Here is a 21,129-nt window from a genome sequence, read left to right as displayed (position 1 = left end):
ATTGATGAATCAATGTCTCCACTATTTAATGAGTTGCCTTTACTCCTCAAATTATACAAAACTGTATGAAAGCATTACTTGCAAATATTTAAGGAAAAACTCCAACTCTTAAACAATAATTAGATTAAATTATAGAAAATATATTTAATTGTTTTGCAATATATGTTAACACGCTGTTGGTAGCATCTAGTCCAATTGGACTGGACTTTAGCATAATGGCCATTTATGGGTTCATTAGTGAGAGCCTATGTAGTGTATTGCTGTTGTGTTTGACAACAGGCACGCATGGGATGCTGTTACTGTAATAATTCAACAAGGCCAGTGTGGTGTCGCTAGGCTTGTTAGCTTGCTGAAACAGTGAACTCAATGGAATTGCACTGAATAGTGCAGCAGGTGGCAAGGCAGATTTCCACAATCACAGTGACAGTAGTGTTTTAAGATAGGCAGATAGGCGAGTGGTTGTGGTGCATATGCACAAGTGTGCGACTGGTGAGTATAAGTACTGGTCTTTTTGTAATAAAATTATTCCGACGCTCACAGCCCAACCAGGATGGTGGGGCTGTGCTGGATAAGGATGAGACATGGACCTGCAAGCAGAGGTCACTGGTTCCAGGCCACGGCAGGGCAACAGCTCTGTGCCCCACGTCCCTTCCTGGACTTAGTATCACGGCACAGCTAGCCACACAACATCGTTTCCAGCAGCATGGCCAATTCTTGCCCAGGGAGCAGCGTGTTGCTTCCCGTGCATGCCAGCTGTCATCCACATCAGAATTCAATGGCCAGATGGCCACTGACCTAGTGCATCAAGCAGTGCAGATGTGTGAATAAAAGAACTTGTTACATTTGCTGCTGCATTTCTCTGGAGCCACAAGGGCTCCCAGCTCACGCCCACCACCCACTTCCCCCATCCTGGCTCATAGCTACTCCACTCAGCACCAGGGGATGCTATAAGACTCTTATCTTGCATACCTTACTCAAAATGAAAGAAAAAACCTTCTATTTACCAGATGCCAATGGATTGATACACATGAATAAAAAATGACAGAAACACTAGGTTTTGAAACCAAAGACCTCTTCAACTGGTATAGGAGAGGTGAGAGTCAGAGTAAATTGGACTATTCCAGGACTTGATAGGACAGTCAGGATTTCATTCCACACAAAACACAACATGGCAGAATGGGAGGGGCATTCTAAGTAGCCCTGTCATGTGGCTAAAATAGTACAGAAAATATTGTGATCTTAGTAGTGAAGTGAAGGTAGTGGTGAGCCTCTCAGTAACAAATTAGCACCAAAGCAAATATGTTTACCATAAATTTATAATTGTTGGGAAGGAACATTTCATTGCTTTTGATGGTGTGAAGCTAGCAGTCAGAGAGATATTAAGGCCAATGTGAAGTAAGGTAATACGAGAATCAAATTTTCTTTCTTGATCCCTACAGATAAATCACATATGGAAATGGACCTCCCACAGAAGGAGCAGATAAATTTCATGTGTGAAAATGAATCATTATTCTGTCCTTCCATCAGGAAGGAGGTACATGGCTCATGTTATCTGTAGTTCAGCCATGGCTAAATGATCAATGCCGCAGTTCGATCATGTCCACATTGTTACTTTGTGCCAGGAAGGGCTCTCAACAAGGGAAGTGTCCAGGCGTCTTAGAGTGAGCCAAAGCAATGTTATCTGGACATGTAGGAGATACAGAGAGACTGGAACTGTCAATGACATGCCTTGCTCAGGCCACCCAAGGGCTACTACTGCAGTGGATGACAGCTACCTACAGATTATGGCTCGGAGGAACCCTGACAGCAATGCCACCATATTGAATAATGCTTTTCGTGCACCATGCAAAACAGTACAGATGAGCCCAACAACATGCCGAATGGACTGCTCAGTATTGGCATCACATTCTCTTCACTAATGAGTGTCGCATATGCCTTCAACCAGACAATCGTTGGAGACGTGTTTGGAGGCAACCCAGCCAGGCTGAACGCCTTAGACACACTGTCTAGCGAGTGCAGCAAGGTGGAGGTTTCCTGCTGTTTCAGGATGGCATTATGTGCCGACGACGTACACTGCTGCTGGTAATATAATGGAAGGTGCTGTAATGACTGTACGATACATGAAAGCCATCCTCTGACTGATAGTGCAACCATATCGGCAGCATATTGGTGAGGCATTAACATTCATGGACAACAATTCATGCCCCCACCGTGCACATCTTGTGAATGACTTCCTTCAGGATAATGACATCACTCGACTAGAGTGGCCAGCTTGTTCTCCAGGCATGAAACCTATTGAACATGCCTGGGATAGACTGAAAGGGACTGTTTATGGATGACGTGACCCACCAATCACTCTGAGGGATCTATGCCGAATGGCCGTTGAGGAGTGGGACGATCTGGACCAATAGTGCCTTGATGAACTTGTGGATAGTAAGCCACAATGAATTAGGTATGCATCAATGCAAGAGGATGTGCTACTGGGTATTAGAGGTACTGGTGTGTACAGCAATCTGGACCACCACCTTGGAAGGTCTCGCTGTATGGTGGTACAACATGCAGTGTGTGGTTTTCTTGAGCAATAAAAAGGACGGAAATGCTGTTTATGTTGATCTCTATTCCAATTTTCTGTACATGTTTCGGAACGCCTGGAACCGAGCTGATGCAAAACTTTTTTTGATGTGTGTATTCACATATGGTCACAGTTTACATAAGGCTCATTTAAAAAGAGAAACAATAAAATGAATAAGGTACTCGTTTGTCTATTTGCACAACAATATTTAGAATAACACATATCTGCTGGAAAAGTTTATGAATTCACACTTAGTTCCTGCAGCAAAAAGAAGAGCCAGCACTGATTTTGGTTACTGTACTAAAATTCTGCATACTAGACACAGCAGTTGTGGTTTCCTTTTAATTTACATAAAATATGAAAATTTAATTGTTTCTTCCCAGCTGTTGTGACTGTGACTAACTGGCTTTAAGGCACATATGTCTAAAACTGAAACATTGTTCTTGTTGTGGTCTTCAGTCCTGAGACTGGTTTGAGGCAGCTCTCCATGCTACTCTATCCTGTGCAAGCTTCTTCATCTCCCAGTACCTACTGCAACCTACATCCTTCTGAATCTGCTTAGTGTATTCATCTCTTGGTCTCCCCCTACGATTTTTACCCTCCACGCTGCCCTCCAATACTAAATTGGTGATCCCTTGATGCCTCAGAACATGTCCTACCAACCGATCCCTTCTTCTGGTCACGTTGTGCCACAAACTTCTCTTCTCCCCAATCCTACTCAATACTTCCTCATTAGTTATGTGATCTACCCATCTAATCTTCAGCATTCTTCTGTAGCACCACATTTCAAAAGCTTCTATTCTCTTCTTGTCCAAACTATTTACCATCCATGTTTCACTTCCATACATTGCTACACTCCATACAAATACTTTCAGAAATGACTTCCTGACACTTAAATCTATACTCAATGTTAACAAATTTCTCTTCTTCAGAAACGCTTTCCTTGCCATTGCCAGTCTACATTTTATATCCTCTCTACTTCGACCATCATCAGTTATTTTGCTCCCTAAATAGCAAAACTCATTTACTACTTTAAGTGTCTCATTTCCTAATCTAATTCCCTCAGCATAACCAGATCTAATTAGACTACATTCCATTATCTTCGTTTTGCTTTTGTTGATGATCATCTTATATCCTCCCTTCAAGACACCATCCATTCCGTTCAACTGCTCTTCCAAGTCCTTTGCTGTCTCTGACAGAATTACAATGTCATCAGCGAACCTCAAAGTTTTTATTTCTTCTCCATGGATTTTAATACCTACTCCGAATTTTTCTTTTGTTTCCTTTACTGCTTGCTCAATATACAGAATGAATAACACCGGGGAGAGGCTACAACCCTGTCTTACTCCCTTCCCAACCACTGCTTCCCTTTCATGTCCCTCGACTCTTATAACTGCCATCTGGTTTCTGTACAAATTATAAATAGCCTTTCCCTCCCTGTATTTTACCCCTGCCACCTTTAGAATTTGAAAGAGAGTATTCCAGTCAACATTGTCAAAAGCTTTCTCTAAGTCTACAAATGCTAGAAACGTAGGGTTGCCTTTCCTTAATCTTTCTTCTAAGATAAGTCATAAGGTCAGTATTGCCTCACGTGTTCCAGTATTTCTACGGAATCCTAACTGATCTTCCCCGAGGTCGGCTTCTACTAGTTTTTCCATTCATCTGTACAGAATTCGTGTTAGTATTTTGCAGCTGTGGCTTATTAAACTGATTGTTCGGTAATTTTCACATCTGTCAACACCTGCTTTCTTTGGGATTGGAATTATTATATTCTTCTTGAAGTCTGAGGGTATTTCGCCTGTTTCATACATCTTGCTCACCAGATGGTAGAGTTTTGTCAGGACTGGCTCTCCCAAGGTCATCAGTAGTTCCAATGGAATGTTGTCTACTCTGGGAGCCTTGTTTCAACTCAGGTCTTTCAGTGCTCTGTCAAACTCTTCACGCAGTATCGTATATCCCATTTCACCTTCATCTACATCCTCTTCCATTTCCATAATATTGTCGCCCTTGTATAGACCCTCTACATACTCCTTCCACCTTTCTGCTTTCCCTTCTTTGCTTAGAACTGGGTTTCCATCTGAGCTCTTGATGTTCATACAAGTGGTTCTCTTATCTCCAAAGGTCTCTTTAATTTTCCTGTAGGCAGTATCTATCTTACCCCTAGTGAGATAAGCCTCTACATCCTTACATTTGTCCTCTAGCCATCCCTGCTTAGCCATTTTGCACTTCCTGTCGATTTCATTTTTGAGACGTTTGTATTCCTTTTTGCCTGCTTCATGTACTGCATTTTTATATTTTCTCCTTTCATCAATTAAATTCAATATTTCTTCTGTTACCCAAGGATTTCTACTAGCCCTCGTCTTTTTACCTACTTGATCCTTTGCTGCCTTCACTACTTCATCCCTCAAAGCTACCCATTCTTCTTCTACTGTATTTCTTTCCCTCATTCCTGTCAATTGTTCTCTTATGCTCTCCCTGAAACTCTGTACAACCTCTGATTCTTTCAGTTTATCCAGGTCCCATCTCCGTAAATTCCCACCTTTTTGCAGTTTCTGCAGTTTCAATCTACAGGTCATAACCAATAGATTGTGGTCAGAGTCCACATCTGCCCCTGGAAATGTCTTACAATTTAAAACCTGGTTCCTAAATCTCTGTCTTACCATTATATAATCTATCAGATACCTTTTAGTATCTCCAGGGTTCTTCCATGTATACGACCTTCTATCATGATTCTTAAACCAAGTGTTAGCTATGATTAAGTTGTGCTCTGTGCAAAATTCTACCAGGCGGCTTCCTCTTTCATTTCTTAGCCCCAATCCATATTCACCTACCACGTTTCCTTCTCTCCCTTTTGCTACACTCGAATTCCAGTCACCCATCACTATTAAATTTTCATCTCCCTTCACTATCTGAATAATTTCTTTTATTTCATCATACATTTCTTCAATTTCTTCGTCATCTGCAGAGCTAGTTGACATATAAACTTTTACTACTGTAGTAGGTGTGGGTTTCGTATCTATCTTGGCCACAATAATGCGTTCACTATGCTGTTTGTAGTAGCTTACCCGCATTCCTATTTTCCTATTCATTATTAAACCTACTCCTGAATTACCCCTATTTGACTTTGTGTTTATAACCCTGTAGTCACCTGACCAGAAGTCTTGTTCCTCCTGCCACCGAACTTCACTAATTCCCACTATATCTAACTTTAACCTATCCATTTCCCTTTTTAAATTTTCTAACCTACCTGCCCGATTAAGGGATCTGACATTCCACACTCCGATCCGTAGAACGCCAGTTTTCTTTCTCCTGATAACGACATCCTCTTGAGTAGTCCCCGCCCGGAGATCCGAATGGGGACTATTTTACCTCCGGAATATTTTACCCAAGAGGATGCCATCATCATTTTATCATACAGTAAAGCTGCATGCCCTCGGGAAAAATTACGGCCGTAGTTTCCCCTTGCTTTCAGCCGTTCGCAGTACCAGCACAGCAAGGCCGTTTTGGTTATTGTTACAAGGCCAGATCAGTCAATCATCCAGACTGTTGCCCTTGCAACTACTGAAAAGGCTGCTGCCCCTCTTCAGGAACCACACGATATTTCGTGATGATGTGGAACGAGTCAAATTTTCCAATACATGACATAATTAAGTTAATTTAACAATATACTTAAGTTAATATAACAACTTTTTCATTTTTTGTGTTTTTTTATTTTTATTTTTTTAATATATATATATATATTTTTTTTTAATTTATATCTAAAAATTCCTCTATGGAGTAGAAGGTGTTGTCATTCAGAAATTCTTTTAATTTCTTCTTAAATACTTGTTGGTTATCTGTCAGACTTTTGATACTATTTAGTAAGTGACCAAAGACTTTAGTGCCAGTATAATTCACCCCTTTCTGTGCCAAAGTTAGATTTAATCTTGAATAGTGAAGATCATCCTTTCTCCTAGTATTGTAGTTATGCACACTGCTATTACTTTTGAATTGGGTTTGGCTGTTAACAACAAATTTCATAAGAGAGTATATATACTGAGAAGCTACTGTGAATATCCCTAGATCCTTAAATAAATGTCTGCAGGATGATCTTGGGTGGACTCCAGCTATTATTCTGATTACACGCTTTTGTGCAATAAATACTTTATTCCTCAGTGATGAATTACCCCCAAATATGATGCCATATGAAAGCAACGAGTGAAAATAGGCGTAGTAAGCTAATTTACTAAGATGTTTATCACCAAAATTTGCAATGACCCTTATTGCATAAGTAGCTGAACTCAAATGTTTCAGCAGATCATCAATGTGTTTCTTCCAATTTAATCTCTCATCAATGGACACACCTAAAAATTTGGAATATTCTACCTTAGCTATATGCTTGTGATTAAGGTCTATATTTATTAATGGCGTCATACCATTCACTGTACGGAACTGTATGTACTGTGTCTTATCAAAATTCAGTGAGAGTCCGTTTACAAGGAACCACTTAGTAATTTTCTGAAAGACAGTATTGACAATTTCATCAGTTAATTCTTGTTTGTCAGGTGTGATTACTATACTTGTATCATCAGCAAAGAGAATTAACTTTGCCTCTTCATGAATATAGAATGGCAAGTCATTAATATATATTAAGAACAACAAAGGACCCAAGACTGACCCTTGTGGAGCCCCATTCTTGATAGTTCCCCAGTTTGAGGAATGTGCTGATCTTTGCATAGTATGAGAACTACTTATTTCAACTTTCTGAACTCTTCCAGTTAGGTACGAATTAAACCATTTGTGCACTGTCCCACTCATGCCACAATACTTGAGCTTGTCTAGCAGAATTTCATGATTTACACAATCAAAAGCCTTTGAGAGATCGCAAAAAATCCCAATGGGTGGTGTTCGGTTATTCAGATCATTCAAAATTTGATTGGTGAAAGCATATATGGCATTCTCTGTTGAAAAACCTTTCTGAAACCAAACTGACATTTTGTTAGTACTTCATTGTTACAGATATGTGAAGCTACTCTTGAATACATTACTTTCTCAAAAATTTTGGATAAAGCTGTTAGAAGGGAGATTGGACGGTAATTGTTGACATCAGATCTATCCCCCTTTTTATGCAAACGTATAACAAAAGCATATTTCAGTCTATCAGGGAAAATGCCCTGTCCCAGAGAGCTATTACACAGGTGGCTGAGAATCTTACTTATCTGTTGAGAACAAGCTTTTAGTATTTTGCTGGAAATGCCATCAATTCCATGTGAGTTTTTGCTTTTAAGCAAGTTTATTATTTTCCTAATTTCAGAGGGAGAAGTGGGTGAGATTTCAATTGTATCAAATTGCATAGGTATGGCCTCTTCCATTAACAGCCTAGCATCTTCTAATGAACACCTGGATCCTACTATATCCACAACATTTAGAAAATGATTATTAAAAATATTTTCAACTTCTGACTTTTTGTTCGTAAAGTTTTCATTCAATTTGATTGTAATACTGTCTTCCTGTGCTCTTGGTTGACCTGTTTCTCTTTTAATAATATTCCAAATTGTTTTAATTTTATTATCAGAGTTGCTGATTTCAGACATGATACACATACTTCTGGATTTTTTAATAACTTTCCTTATTATAACACAGTAGTTTTTATAATGTTTGATAGTTTCTGGGTCACTACTCTTTCTTGCTGTCAGATACATTTCCCTTTTCCGGTTACAAGATATTTTTATACCCTTAGTAAGCCATGGTTTGTTACAAGGTTTCTTACGAGTATATTTAACTATTTTCTTGGGGAAGCAGTTTTCAAATGCATTTACAAAAATGTCATGAAATAAATTGTAATTTAAATTGGCATCAGGTTCACGGTACACCTCATCCCAGTCTAAATGCTGTAGGCTTTCCCTGAAATTTGCAATTGTTAAATCGTTGACTGAACGTACTACTTGGGAGGACTGTTTAGTATTGCTGAATGGAGCTATGTCATATATTGTAACTAGCTGTGCACCATGATCAGAAAGACCATTCTCAACAGGCTGAGCATTTATCTGGTTTAACTTATCTTGGTCTATAAAGAAGTTATATATCAGTGAGCTGCTATCCTTTACCACCCGAGTAGGAAAATCAATAACGGGTGTCAAATTGAAAGAACCAAGTAATACTTCAAGGTCATTTTTCCTATTACCCTCTTTCAGAGAATCTACATTGAAGTCCCCACAAATAATAATTTGCTTCCCCCTGTCTGACAGATAGCACAACAAGGAGTCCAAATTTTTCAGAAATAGATTAAAATTTCCTGATGGGGATCTATATACAGTTACAATTATAAATGTGCCTTTATTTGATTTAAGCTCACAGGCACATGCTTCTATATGTTTCTCTACACAAAACTTTTTTGTTTCTATACTTTTTGCACAATGATAACTTTTGACATATATGGCAACTCCTCCTTTCTCCATATTTTCTCTCATTACATGTGCAGAGAGCTTATATCCACTTACATTTACCTTATCCATATCAGTAACAATGTGATGCTCAGACAGGCATAGTATATCTATTTCATCCTCAGCTTCTAAATCTTCTAAACAAACCAGAAGCTCATCTATTTTATTCTTTAAACTCCCAATATTTTGATGAAATATACTTACATTATTTTTAGTTATACTTTTATGTGAACCTTTCCTTATTCTAACATTTGCAGTACTCTCCTGTCTGAGTTTCTCATTGTGTTTAGGCCTAGTTGCTATACCAGTGGTCACATGGTGTTCAGAGAGGCAGATTATGTCAACTGGGTTGGGTGACTTTAATTCATCAATGCAATTACCTAGGACTGAGATACAACTTGGTGGAGATAAAATTTCTGGTGATTGGTGAAAATTTATAATTGACAGCTGTGATTGGTGATCCAATGTGCTAGAATTGTGCTGTTTAATTTCTTTCCTAAACTGAAGATTTGTTTCAATCCTGACCTCTCATAGAACTTGACATCTTTCTGTCTTACCTATCCTAAAAAAGGTGCTGCTCCAACACATATAACCACTGGTATTTTACCATTCATGGCAGTGCCTCCTGCCCTTAAATTTCCTGCTATTACCCCAGCCAGTTTCCCCTTCCCTTTCCTGTTGAGATGTAGGCCGTGCCTGGTATAGTCCCACCTACTGAGAGAATCAACAGGAACCACACCAATATGAGACAAATCTCTGCTAACACAGAATGTACACCACACTTTCCAAACGACCCTCGCAAACAAGTGTGACTGATTCTTCACCATTTGCTGCCCGTAGGTGTTGCAAAGATTTTCTTCGGGGGCCTCAGGGGTGAAGGTGAGAATGTCCAATATGTAGGAGATGATTAACACCATACCTCCTCCAGCTTCTCACTCAAGTACCGGCGAGGTGGGGATCCTGGGGAAGGGGGGCGGGAAGGGGTTCCTGTCTTTGGGCTATATTCTTTCACTTCTTCAATCTTAGCAACCATTTCTATTTTTTCCTTTCTTACTTCTCATTTGAGTACCTATCTATCTTTCCCTCTTTCCATATTCAACTACTTCTATCACAGAGGTCCTTCTTATTTTCCATGGTTTCCAATAACCTACAGCTTATTTCTTATAGGTAGGCCAAAGAATCAGGCTGCACAAACACACATCAACATACACACAAAGATGCACTTAGACACAAACATGAAAATTACAAATTAGAAACCTGAAGCAAACCCAGCAACAAGCAACAGTACCTCCATTATGACAGCTGCCACCCATTCCACATCAAACAGCCCTTCCCTACAGCCTAGGTCTTCGTGGCAAACGAATCTCCTCCAGTCCGGAATCCCTGAACCATTACACCAACAACCTGAGAACAGCTTTCGCATTCCGCAACTACCCTCCCGACCTGGTACAGAAGCAAATAACCAGAGCCACTTCCTCATCCCATCAAACTCAGAACCTCCCACAGAAGAACCACAAAAGTGCCCCACTTGTGACAGGATACTTTCCGGGACTGGATCAGACTCTGAATGTGTCTCTCCAGCAGGGATAAGGCTTCCTCAAATCCTGCCCTGAAATGAGATCCATCCTTCTTGAAATCCTCCCCACTCCACCAAGGGTGTCTTTCCGCCGTCCATCTAACCTTCGTAACCTCTTAGTTCATCCCTACGAAATCCCCAAACCACCTTCCCTGGCTCCTACCCTTGTAACCGCCCCCCGGTGTAAAACCTGTCCCATGCACCCTCCCACCACCACCTACTCCAGTCCTGTAACCCGGAAAGTGTACACGATCAAAGGCACAGCAACGTGTGAAAGCAGCCATGTGATTTACCAACTGACCTGCCTACACTGTGAAGCTTTCTATGTGGGAATGACCAGCAACAAACAGTCCATTCGCATGAATGGACACAGGCAGACAGTGTTTGTTGGTAATGAGGATCACCCTGGGCTAAACATGCCTTGGTGCACGGCCAGCACATCTTGGCACAGTGTTACACTGTCTGGCGTCCGGGTTATCTGGATACTTTCCACTAACACCAACCTGTCAGAACTCAGGAGATGGGAACTTGCCCTTCAGTATATCCTCTCTTCTCGTTATCCGCCAGGCCTCAACCTTCACTAATTTCAAGTTGCCGCCACTAATACCTCACCTGTCTTTCAACAACATCTTTGCCTCTGTACTTCTGCCTTGACTGACATCTCTGCCGAAACTCTTTGCCTTTACAAATGTCTGCTTGTGCCTGTGTATGTGCAGTTGGATAGGGGTGTGTGTGCGAGTGTATACCTGTCCTTTTTTCCCCCTAAGGTAAGTCTTTCCACTCCAGGGATTGGAATGACTCCTTACTCTCTCCCTTAAAACCCACATCCTTTCGTCTTTCCCTCTCCTTCCCTCTTTCCTGATGAAGCAACCGTTGGTTGCGAAAGCTTGAATTTTGTGTGTATGTTTGTGTTTGTTTGTGTGTCTATTGACCTGCCAGCGCTTTCGTTTGGTGAGTCACATCATCTTTGTTTTTACATATATATAAATACATGTATATAAAGAAAGAAGGGTAGAAATCAATTCATGTGCCTAAAGAGACAGGAGCAGGAGAGTTGGTGTAATAATTATAAAACAGTGATAAGTCAAATTGGTGTTAATCGTAATAACCATTTGAGAAAAGCCAGGATAGTAAATACTCTGGTGAGTTATAGAGTAGTGGGACTTGATCATTATATGTAGACATAGTATCTACTATGAGTTGGTTAATACAGGTAGACATAGCATCTACTATAAGTCAAACAGTATGTGTAGACATAGTGTCTGCTTATGTGGTAGAAGTGAGGAGTGGAAGAGGACTCAAGGGTATTAGATAGAGTATTAGAAAGTGGATGGAAGAGGACTCAAGGGAATTAGGTGGAGTATTAGAAAGTGGAATTGAGGTGTAAAATAGATGTGTAACTTTACCAGAGAATATTTAATGATAATGTACATAAAGATGTATACTAGGGCAATGAACCATGAGGCCCACTGAGTAAGGATAAGGGGGGCACATTCAGCATATATTTAATATAAAAGGCAGATAGGCAGAACTAAGAAAGGCTGACCTATACTGTGTGGACAGGGGCACCACGAAGGGGATTGACCTGTACCATAGGAGAATAGGAATTATGAGGTGTGTACCTACCAAAACGGAAAGAGAGACTGCACTCATAGGGTCAACCCATATGTGAGGTATAGATACTGTTTGTAAAGGGGAAAAGGACAGTATCGTGACAGAAGTCACATGTTCTATAGGAATTAGACTGGTAAGTTTGAATTCTATGCATCACCAGTCTTACTACGTTTTATGTTTACAAGTGTCAAAAAGAGAGAGAACACTTTTATTTTACCCAGAGTTCCACAAAACTACAATAAGCAATAAATAAGTACATACTTAGAATAGGTAGTACGGAAAGTAGGAACAAACAGTAGATTACTCATGGGTCATACACACCTGGAATTTACGATTGGAAAAAGAGCAGAAAACAGAACAATTCGAGTCTTCTCGATTTTAAATACTGAAAGAGCTAACTCCAACATGGATTGAAAGGTTCACATTTTATAATTGTAGAAAGTGGAAACAAGGAATGACTAGGTAATAAGAACAAAAGTATTGATGGTTATTAATAGAAAAAAATGTATTGTTGAAAAATGAAGTGTTATCCTGCGTGATATTAATGTACATGGTGATTATGTACAAAAATATTGCATGTTCGAGCTGAGGGGAGGGATATGTAGTGCTTCAAGAATTTCCGTGTAAATTATAGAACCACTCATCCTTCTACCATCTCAAACACACGATATTTTATATATAAGTGGGGGAGTGGAAGCGTATCTACTGTGCCTCCTGTTTCTGTGTGCAGGTTGGAAGTTTGTTATGAGCAGTCTGTAAGAGTGGCGATCCACTGATGACGACAAGTGTTTGTCGCTAGTGCCACAGACGCTGTCTGAAAGAACACAGAGTAATTATGTGCTGTTCTTTGCTGTGTTAGTGAATGTGATTATTGTAAAAAAGAAAAATGAACAATTGACTATAGACTTTTAACTTACTTCATGTCTTAGATCTGTACGAGACACAATACATGTGATGTTCACGAATTATTTGGTTTTCAAGCCAATGCAGTTATGAATGTGTTTAATTGAGTGTAATGTTTGATGACTAAGTTGATGACTAACGTGACTTGCAGAAGTTTAAATGTTTGTACGAGAAATGGTAAAGTTGTTTCCTGTGAAAGTTGAAAATATATCATGATCGAACTGAAACTATTCTGCGAGTACCCAGTTATTTCAAGAGTAGAGAAATAGTCAAATAAATTCCTATAACCAGCAATAGTCTTTAGAGATGAAGCTTTTGGGAGATCGATGTAGCTAATCACCCAGAGAAGAGGATCGGCTACACACATCACGTACGTCAACTGATGAGAGTGAGGTGTGAATTGTGAATGCAATCCAGTTTCGCACCGCTTCTCGTGTTGTCAAAACATTAGACACTGAGGAACAAAAAGTAGCAATATTATATTAGATGACAAATACCAGTTACAATAACTGAACCACCCGTGTTGAGAAAATGAGCTTGTAGACATCTCATGGATTTTCAGAAATGAAAAGTGAGATGAACATTACTGAGGAACAAGAAGGTTGAATTTCTGCAGCTTTGTGGTTTAGAGATGGGGAAGAAGTTGACACTCAGATGAGTATGAAATGGTACCCAGTCATAAGGAGGTTGAAGAAGGTGCAGATCAAATACACTGATCTATGTATGGTAGTGGTCTAGGTACCAATGATGTCATAAACAGCTGTATAACTATAGTGCCAGCAGCAGTATGGCAGTCAGGAAGTCATCACTTGTCAATATAAAGGGAGAATGCTGTCAACAGTTCATAGAGTTTTGATTACCTTATATTTCTAGAACCTCAAGATGATTTTACCAAGTAGTATCAGTGTAAGATTATGTATATGTACATGTAAAGTGTTCTCTTAGTGAAATTGCATCCAATTTCCAATGCCTAAGTGCACACTGAAATGTGATATGGTTCATAGTTCTTTATAACAAGTGTCTGAAGCAGCAAATGTATAACTGCTTTAAAACAAAGCACTGCCCAATGGTAGGCATCCATTCAATCCAAGAATGCACAATTCATCTGGAAAATGTTCCACTGATGATTATGCAGTCTTGACCTTGTACGAACAGTGCCTCAAGCACATGATCCAGTACGCTGCCAAGGTCATGACAGTTGTGTCCAGATTAAATTCATTTATTTATGTGAAATATGTATTGAGAGATGTAGTGCATAAGTTGAAAAATAGCTATGTACAGTGTACATCAGTATGCATTGTTTTAGTTTGTCCACCGCATTAAGGTACTTACAAAATAATTTTTGACAGTATAATTTAATTGGATGGATAAAAAATCTACTCACCAAGCTGCAGCAGAACATCCATACAAAGGAAGGTTGTAATTATGCAAACATTTGGATCCAGTGGCCTTTCTTCCAACCAAAGAGTTGAAGAAGAAGGAAGAGGGGTGAAGGAAAAGCAATCGAGAGGTAGAGATTTCAGAAAAGTCACCCAGAACTGCAGGTCAGTGGAGACGTTTTCAAAATCTACCCCTTCTCCTACAACTCTCCAGTATTTTTCCTTCACTCCTCTTCCTTCCCCTTCAATCCTTCTGTTGGAAGGACGAGCCATTGGCTTTGAAAGCTTGTAGAATTATAGCCTTCTATGTGTGTGTTCTGCCACCACTTGGTGAGTAGATTTTTTATCTAGCTAATTACATTATATTTACAAAATAATTTGTGGTGTTAAGTTTTCTATCCAACTACATACTGTTATAATAGAAGGAAACATTCCACGTGGGAAAAATATACTTAAAAACAAAGATGATGTGACTTACCAAATGAAAGTGCTGGCAGGTCGACAGACACACAAACGAACACAAACATACACACAAAATTCAAGCTTTCGCAACAAACTGTTGCCTCATCAGGAAAGAGGGAAGGAGAGGGAAAGACGAAAGGATGTGGGTTTTAAGGGAGAGGGTAAGGAGTCATTCCAGTCCCGGGAGCGGAAAGACTTACCTTAGGGGGAAAAGGGGACGGGTATACACTCGCACACACACACACACATATCCATCCACGTGTGTGTGTGTGTGTGTGTGTGTGCGCGCGAGTGTATACCCGTCCCTTTTTCCCCCTAAGGTAAGTCTTTCCACTCCCGGGACTGGAATGACTCCTTACCCTCTCCCTTAAAACCCACATCCTTTCGTCTTTCCCTCTCCTTCCCTCTTTCCTGATGAGGCAACAGTTTGTTGCGAAAGCTTGAATTTTGTGTGTATGTTTGTGTTCGTTTGTGTGTCTGTCGACCTGCCAGCACTTTCATTTGGTAAGTCACATCATCTTTGTTTTTAAGTATACAACTACATACTGTAGTATCTTTACAGCTAAGCTGCAATGGCTCTCTTAAGTACATATTCACAGCTATGTACATAATGGTACCATAATAATGTTCAAGACTGAATATTATGATTTTGGATACCATGCTACCACTACACTTTTATCACTGTCTTGGTGTATTATCTCATCAGAATAATGGCAATGTCAGCTGGATGAACTCCTGATAAAGGAAAACACATTTTAATAAGATGAGATGTGAATAAAATCTCTTAAAACTATAATGTAAAGCATCTTAGGTTATGTTACACTGGTATAGGTTATATTAGCCTGCTATGATTGTACAAATATCAATTTAACACCAGCAAGCATAGCACCTGATGTACGGTTATGTCTTTGATTACATTGTTATAAGATTAAACAGGGAGGACTTAGTAATTAGAACTAGAAAATAATGTCCCTGATCATGATGTTCTATCCACAGAGATTAATTCAGACCAGTGGATAGTGCCACATAGTGACACTCACTTATAAAAGATGAAAAGTATCCACAGTAAATTTAATAAGGTCTTTGTACACATAAACCAACAGCAGTTCTAATACTAATGAAAATGGGGATTTCTTTTAATTATTTAACCATAGTTTTTATCAGTCAGTTGTATCGGTAAAAAAAATAATCAGATAAAATTTAAAGAATCTTATATGTCCTCCACAAGTTATCAAATTAAAGAAAGATATCAAGGACCTATATGTTCTGCTCAGAGATACCAAAACATATTAACATTTACTGCAGTCAAATGCACACATAATTTATATAATGGCTAAAATAAATATTCCTTGATCAATGCTTCTGTCAGGATAACCACATTTACATGAATCTCCTACTAGTCTCTTAGATTACCAGAGATACTCCCACACGGAATGTGAGAATAACTCCATCGAGGGAATGGAAGAAATGGAGAAAATAATGGCTCGTTCTGCCACAAGGGATACATGTGAATTGAATTAAATGAACAGCAATGATATCAGTGATCAATGCAGAAACCACATCCAAATCAACAATCATGTCAGAACTCATATGGTTTTCCATTTAATGAATTCAACCCCACTGTCTCTACGAAGGAAATAAATAAATAAACAATTACATTTAGGTAGTGCATAGTGAAAATATTAATACTTGAAGTTCAGTAACAACATTCTTTCATGATGGAAATAGACACATAAATAACACAGTGCATCACAAGTACAAAGTTTAAAAATGAATATTTCACTGATGAAACTTTAATGGGAAGTTGTTAGAATACTTTTACTATTGACATATAGAATTTTATATCATGTTACCTTAATTCATCTATTTGAGCTTTACGCTTAGCTTTGTACTGTATATGACGCAATGCTAAAGCATTGTACTTTTCTGTAACAGTAGCCAACTGAGCCCTCAAATTTTCACACTCTGCCTGAAATAAAATGAGAATAAATACACATCAACAATCAAGAGATTAAATAACAAACAGTATGTGTACAAAATAGCTATCAAAATGCAATATACCACAGAGTTGTTCAACTTGAAGATGATGCCTTAAAACATGTATGAATCTTTGATATGCAGAAAATCTACTCCGTTACAGACTTCTTGAGAGATTAAAAGTGTCTGCTAGACATGGAACTCCAACACATATCTTTTCCTTTGGTAAGAAATGTTTTACTGACTGACCTAGTCCTGCACAAAAACAGCCCTGCTCAAAGTTTCAATCCACAAGTGCCTCTCTCCAACTTTTCGCACTACACAGACATTCCACTGTATATGTTTCTAGATTATCACCTCTGGAAGAAAGGATAAGGCATACACTGACTGAGCTTGGAAGTTTCATTACAACTTACATTATATTAAAAGGTGAAAATTTCATCCTCAAAATACCCATTAAGATACAACTAAGCCATCCTCCACCATATACTTTCTCCAAAGGTGCTGGTCCAATAAGGTACTCAGATGAAACTTTGTGGGGCCTGGAAAATATCTGAGATGTACTGATGGTGTGAAAATGTGAGGTGTACTGTGAGGTACATATGGATATCTCAATCGCTAAGATCATTGCTCACAAAAATCAGTTTCTGATGAAGCATATAGCTTGTTTTGTCACATATATATAACATCACAGGAGATCATGGGGTATGAAAGCAACTGCAATGCAGGCACACATGACAGGAAGTGATCAACTTGTGTTCTCACCAAACACAAGGAGAATTCAGAAGTTACAATGACTTAGTGTTGGAATTAATTAGTGCCTCATGTGATAACAATTATCTGAATATCCACTCTGATCTCTAATTGTAGATATCTTAAAGGTTTGCTTCATATATGGCCACACGGTATGATGTTGCCCCACTCTTTACTTTTCTGACAGCCTCTACTCTTGGAGATATACTTCACACTTGATGAGTGAACGCCACATGGAAAAGAACTTTGGTATAACTTCCTTAGCCACAGTACAAAAATATATGTACTGCTTTGTAGATTAATTTTTCAATGAAGATACCAATAAAAATGAGAAGCATAGATCTCACATTTTAAAATATAATTTGAAAATCTACCTCATGGTGTGTATGTTTTACTTTTTCCACAGTTCCTCACAGTAACTATGGCCTTTCACAGTATTATATTATACATAATTATAGACAATTGCAAATATCGTGTGTGTGTGTGTGTGTGTGTGTGTGTGTGTGTGTGTGTGTGTGTGTGTGTGTGGTCTTTGATGTATCGTAAGTAGTTGCTATTCCTAAATAACGTATAAATCTTTAATTAGTTTAAGGTAAGGAATCTAAGCAGGCCAGTCAATAAGCATTATATTTTCCATCTCTGATCAATCCCTTGAAAATTAAGCAGAACATATATAAGGTCTTTTATGTTAACATGTGAAATGTTGTTATCGTGGTTTTCAGTCTTCTGACTGTTTTGTTGCACTTCTCTATGTTAATACACTATGTGATCGAAAGCATCTGGACACCTGGCAGAAATGACTTACAAGTTCGTGGTGCCCTCCATCAGTAATGCTGCAATTCAATACGGTGTTGACCCACACTTAGCCTTGACGACAGCTTCCACTCCTGCAGGCATACTTTCTATCAGGTGCTGGAAAGTTTCTTTGGGAATAGCAGCCCATTCTTCAGAGAGTGCTGCACTGACGAGAGGTATTGATGTTGGTCGGTAAGGCCTGACATGAAGTCGGCATTACAAAACATCCCAAATGTATTCTATAGGAATCAGGTCAGTACTCTGTGCGTGCCAGTCCATTAGAGGGATGTTATTGTCATGTAACCATTCCAGCACAGGCAATGCATTGTGAACAGTTTCTCGATAGTGTTGTAAGATGCAATCGCCATCCCCGAATTGCTCTTCAACAGTGGGAAGTAAGAAGGAGATTAACACATCAACGTACGCCTATGCTGTGATAGTGCCACAAGGGGTGCAAGCCCCCTCCATGAAAAACACAAGCACACCATAACACCACCGCCTCCAAATTTTACTGTTGGCACAACACATGCTGGCAGATGATGTTCACCGGGCATTCGCCATACTCACACCCTGCCATCGAATCGCCACATTGTGTACCGTGATTCATCACTCCATACATCGTTTTTACACTGTTCAATTGTCCAATGTTTACATTCCTTACACCAAGCGAGGCATCGTTTGGTATTCACTGGTGTGATGTGTGGCTTCTGAGCAGGCGCTCGACCATGAAATCCCAGTTTTCTCACCTCCTGCCTAACTGTCATAGTAGTTGCAGCGGATCCTGATGCAGATTGGAATTCCTGTGGGAGGGTCTGGAGAGCTGTCTGCCTATTACACATTATGACCCTCTTCAACTGTCAGTGGTCTCTGTCAGTCAACAGACAAGGTCGCCCTATATGCTTTCGTGCTGTACATCTCCCTTCATGTTTCCACTTCACTATCACATCAGAAACAGTGGACCTAGGGATGTTTAGGAGTGTGGAAATCTTGCATACAGACATATGACACAAGTGACAACCAATCACCTGACCATGTTCAAATTCCGTAAGTCCCACAGAGTACCCTATTCTGCTCTCTCACGATGTCTAATGACTACTGAGGTCACTGATATGGAGTACCTGGTAGTAGGTGGCAGCACAACGCACCTAATATGAAAAACATATGTTTTTGGGGGTGTATATCTTATGCAACCCTCCACATCTCAGAATAACTACTACAACCTACATCCATTTGAACCTATTTACTGTATTTCTCCCTTGGTCTTCCTCTTCAATTCTTACCTCCCATACTTCCCTCCATTACCAAACTGATGGTTCCTTCACATCACAGTATGTATCCCACAACCGATTCCTTCTTTCAGATAAGTTGTACCATAAATTTCTTTTCTCCCCAATTCAAGTCAGAACCTCCTTATTAGTTACTCAATACAGCCATCGAATCTTCAACATTCTTCTGTAGCACCACATTCCATGAGCTCCTACTCTTTTCTTGTCAGAATTGCTTCTTGTCCAAGTTTCACTTCCACACTAGGGCTACACTCTGGACAAATACCTTCAGAAAAGAGTTCCTAACACCCAGATTTACAAAATGGAAAATCCACGACGGAATAATGCCAATATCCCGTACAGCGGAGGGAGAAGACGCAGATGGGGGGGGTGGGGGGGGGGGGGGGGAGGGAGGGAGGGTAAGCATTCAGCCAAAAGGCCTTCTTCCAAATTAGACAAAAACAAAAACAAACACACACACACACAGATATATACACTCCTGGAAATGGAAAAAAGTACACATTGACACCGGTGTGTCAGACCCACCATACTTGCTCCGGACACTGCGAGAGGGCTGTACAAGCAATGATCACACGCACGGCACAGCGGACACACCAGGAACCGCGGTGTTGGCCGTCGAATGGCGCTAGCTGCGCAGCATTTATGCACCGCCGCCGTCAGTGTCAGCCAGTTTGCTGTGGCATACGGAGCTCCATCGCAGTCTTTAACACTGGTAGCATGCCGCGACAGCGTGGACGTGAACCGTATGTGCAGTTGACGGACTTTGAGCGAGGGCGTATAGTGGGCATGCGGGAGGCCGGGTGGACGTACCGCCGAATTGCTCAACACGTGGGGCGTGAGGTCTCCACAGTACATCGATGTTGTCGCCAGTGGTCGGCGGAAGGTGCACGTGCCCGTCGACCTGGGACCGGACCGCAGCGATGCACGGATGCACGCCAAGACCGTAGGATCCTACGCAGTGCCGTAGGGGACCGCACCGACACTTCCCAGCAAATTAGGGACACTGTTGCTCCTGGGGTATCGGCGAGGACCATTCGCAACCGTCTCCATGAAGCTGGGCTACGGTCCCGCACACCGTTAGGCCGCCTTCCGCTCACGCCCCAACATCGTGCAGCCCGCCTCCAGTGGTGTCGCGACAGGCGTGAATGGAGGGACGAATGGAGACGTGTCGTCTTCAGCGATGAGAGTCGCTTCTGCCTTGGTGCCAATGATGGTCGTATGCGTGTTTGGCGCCGTGCAGGTGAGCGCCACAATCAGGACTGCATACGACCGAGGCACACAGGGCCAACACCCGGCATCATGGTGTGGGGAGCGATCTCCTACACTGGCCGTACACCACTGGTGATCGTCGAGGGGACACTGAATAGTGCACGGTACATCCAAACCGTCA

General features: G+C 40.4%; 1 protein-coding gene across 1 annotated transcript in view; it reads right to left on the bottom strand.

Moving 5' to 3' along the window:
* LOC126172641 (MAP7 domain-containing protein 1-like) overlaps positions 1 to 21,129 on the bottom strand; it is a 275,245-nt gene that overhangs the window by 18,414 nt on the left and 235,702 nt on the right. The window contains exon 10 of the mRNA XM_049920898.1: positions 16,782 to 16,897. Coding sequence (XP_049776855.1) covers positions 16,782 to 16,897 — 116 coding nt within the window. The remainder of the gene's footprint in view (positions 1 to 16,781; positions 16,898 to 21,129) is intronic.

This window comes from Schistocerca cancellata, chromosome 1, assembly GCF_023864275.1.
Source record: "Schistocerca cancellata isolate TAMUIC-IGC-003103 chromosome 1, iqSchCanc2.1, whole genome shotgun sequence".
Taxonomy (NCBI): Eukaryota; Metazoa; Arthropoda; class Insecta; order Orthoptera; family Acrididae; genus Schistocerca; species Schistocerca cancellata.
Note: the sequence above shows the minus strand (reverse complement) of the source record. Positions and strands in the feature narration are given on the sequence as shown.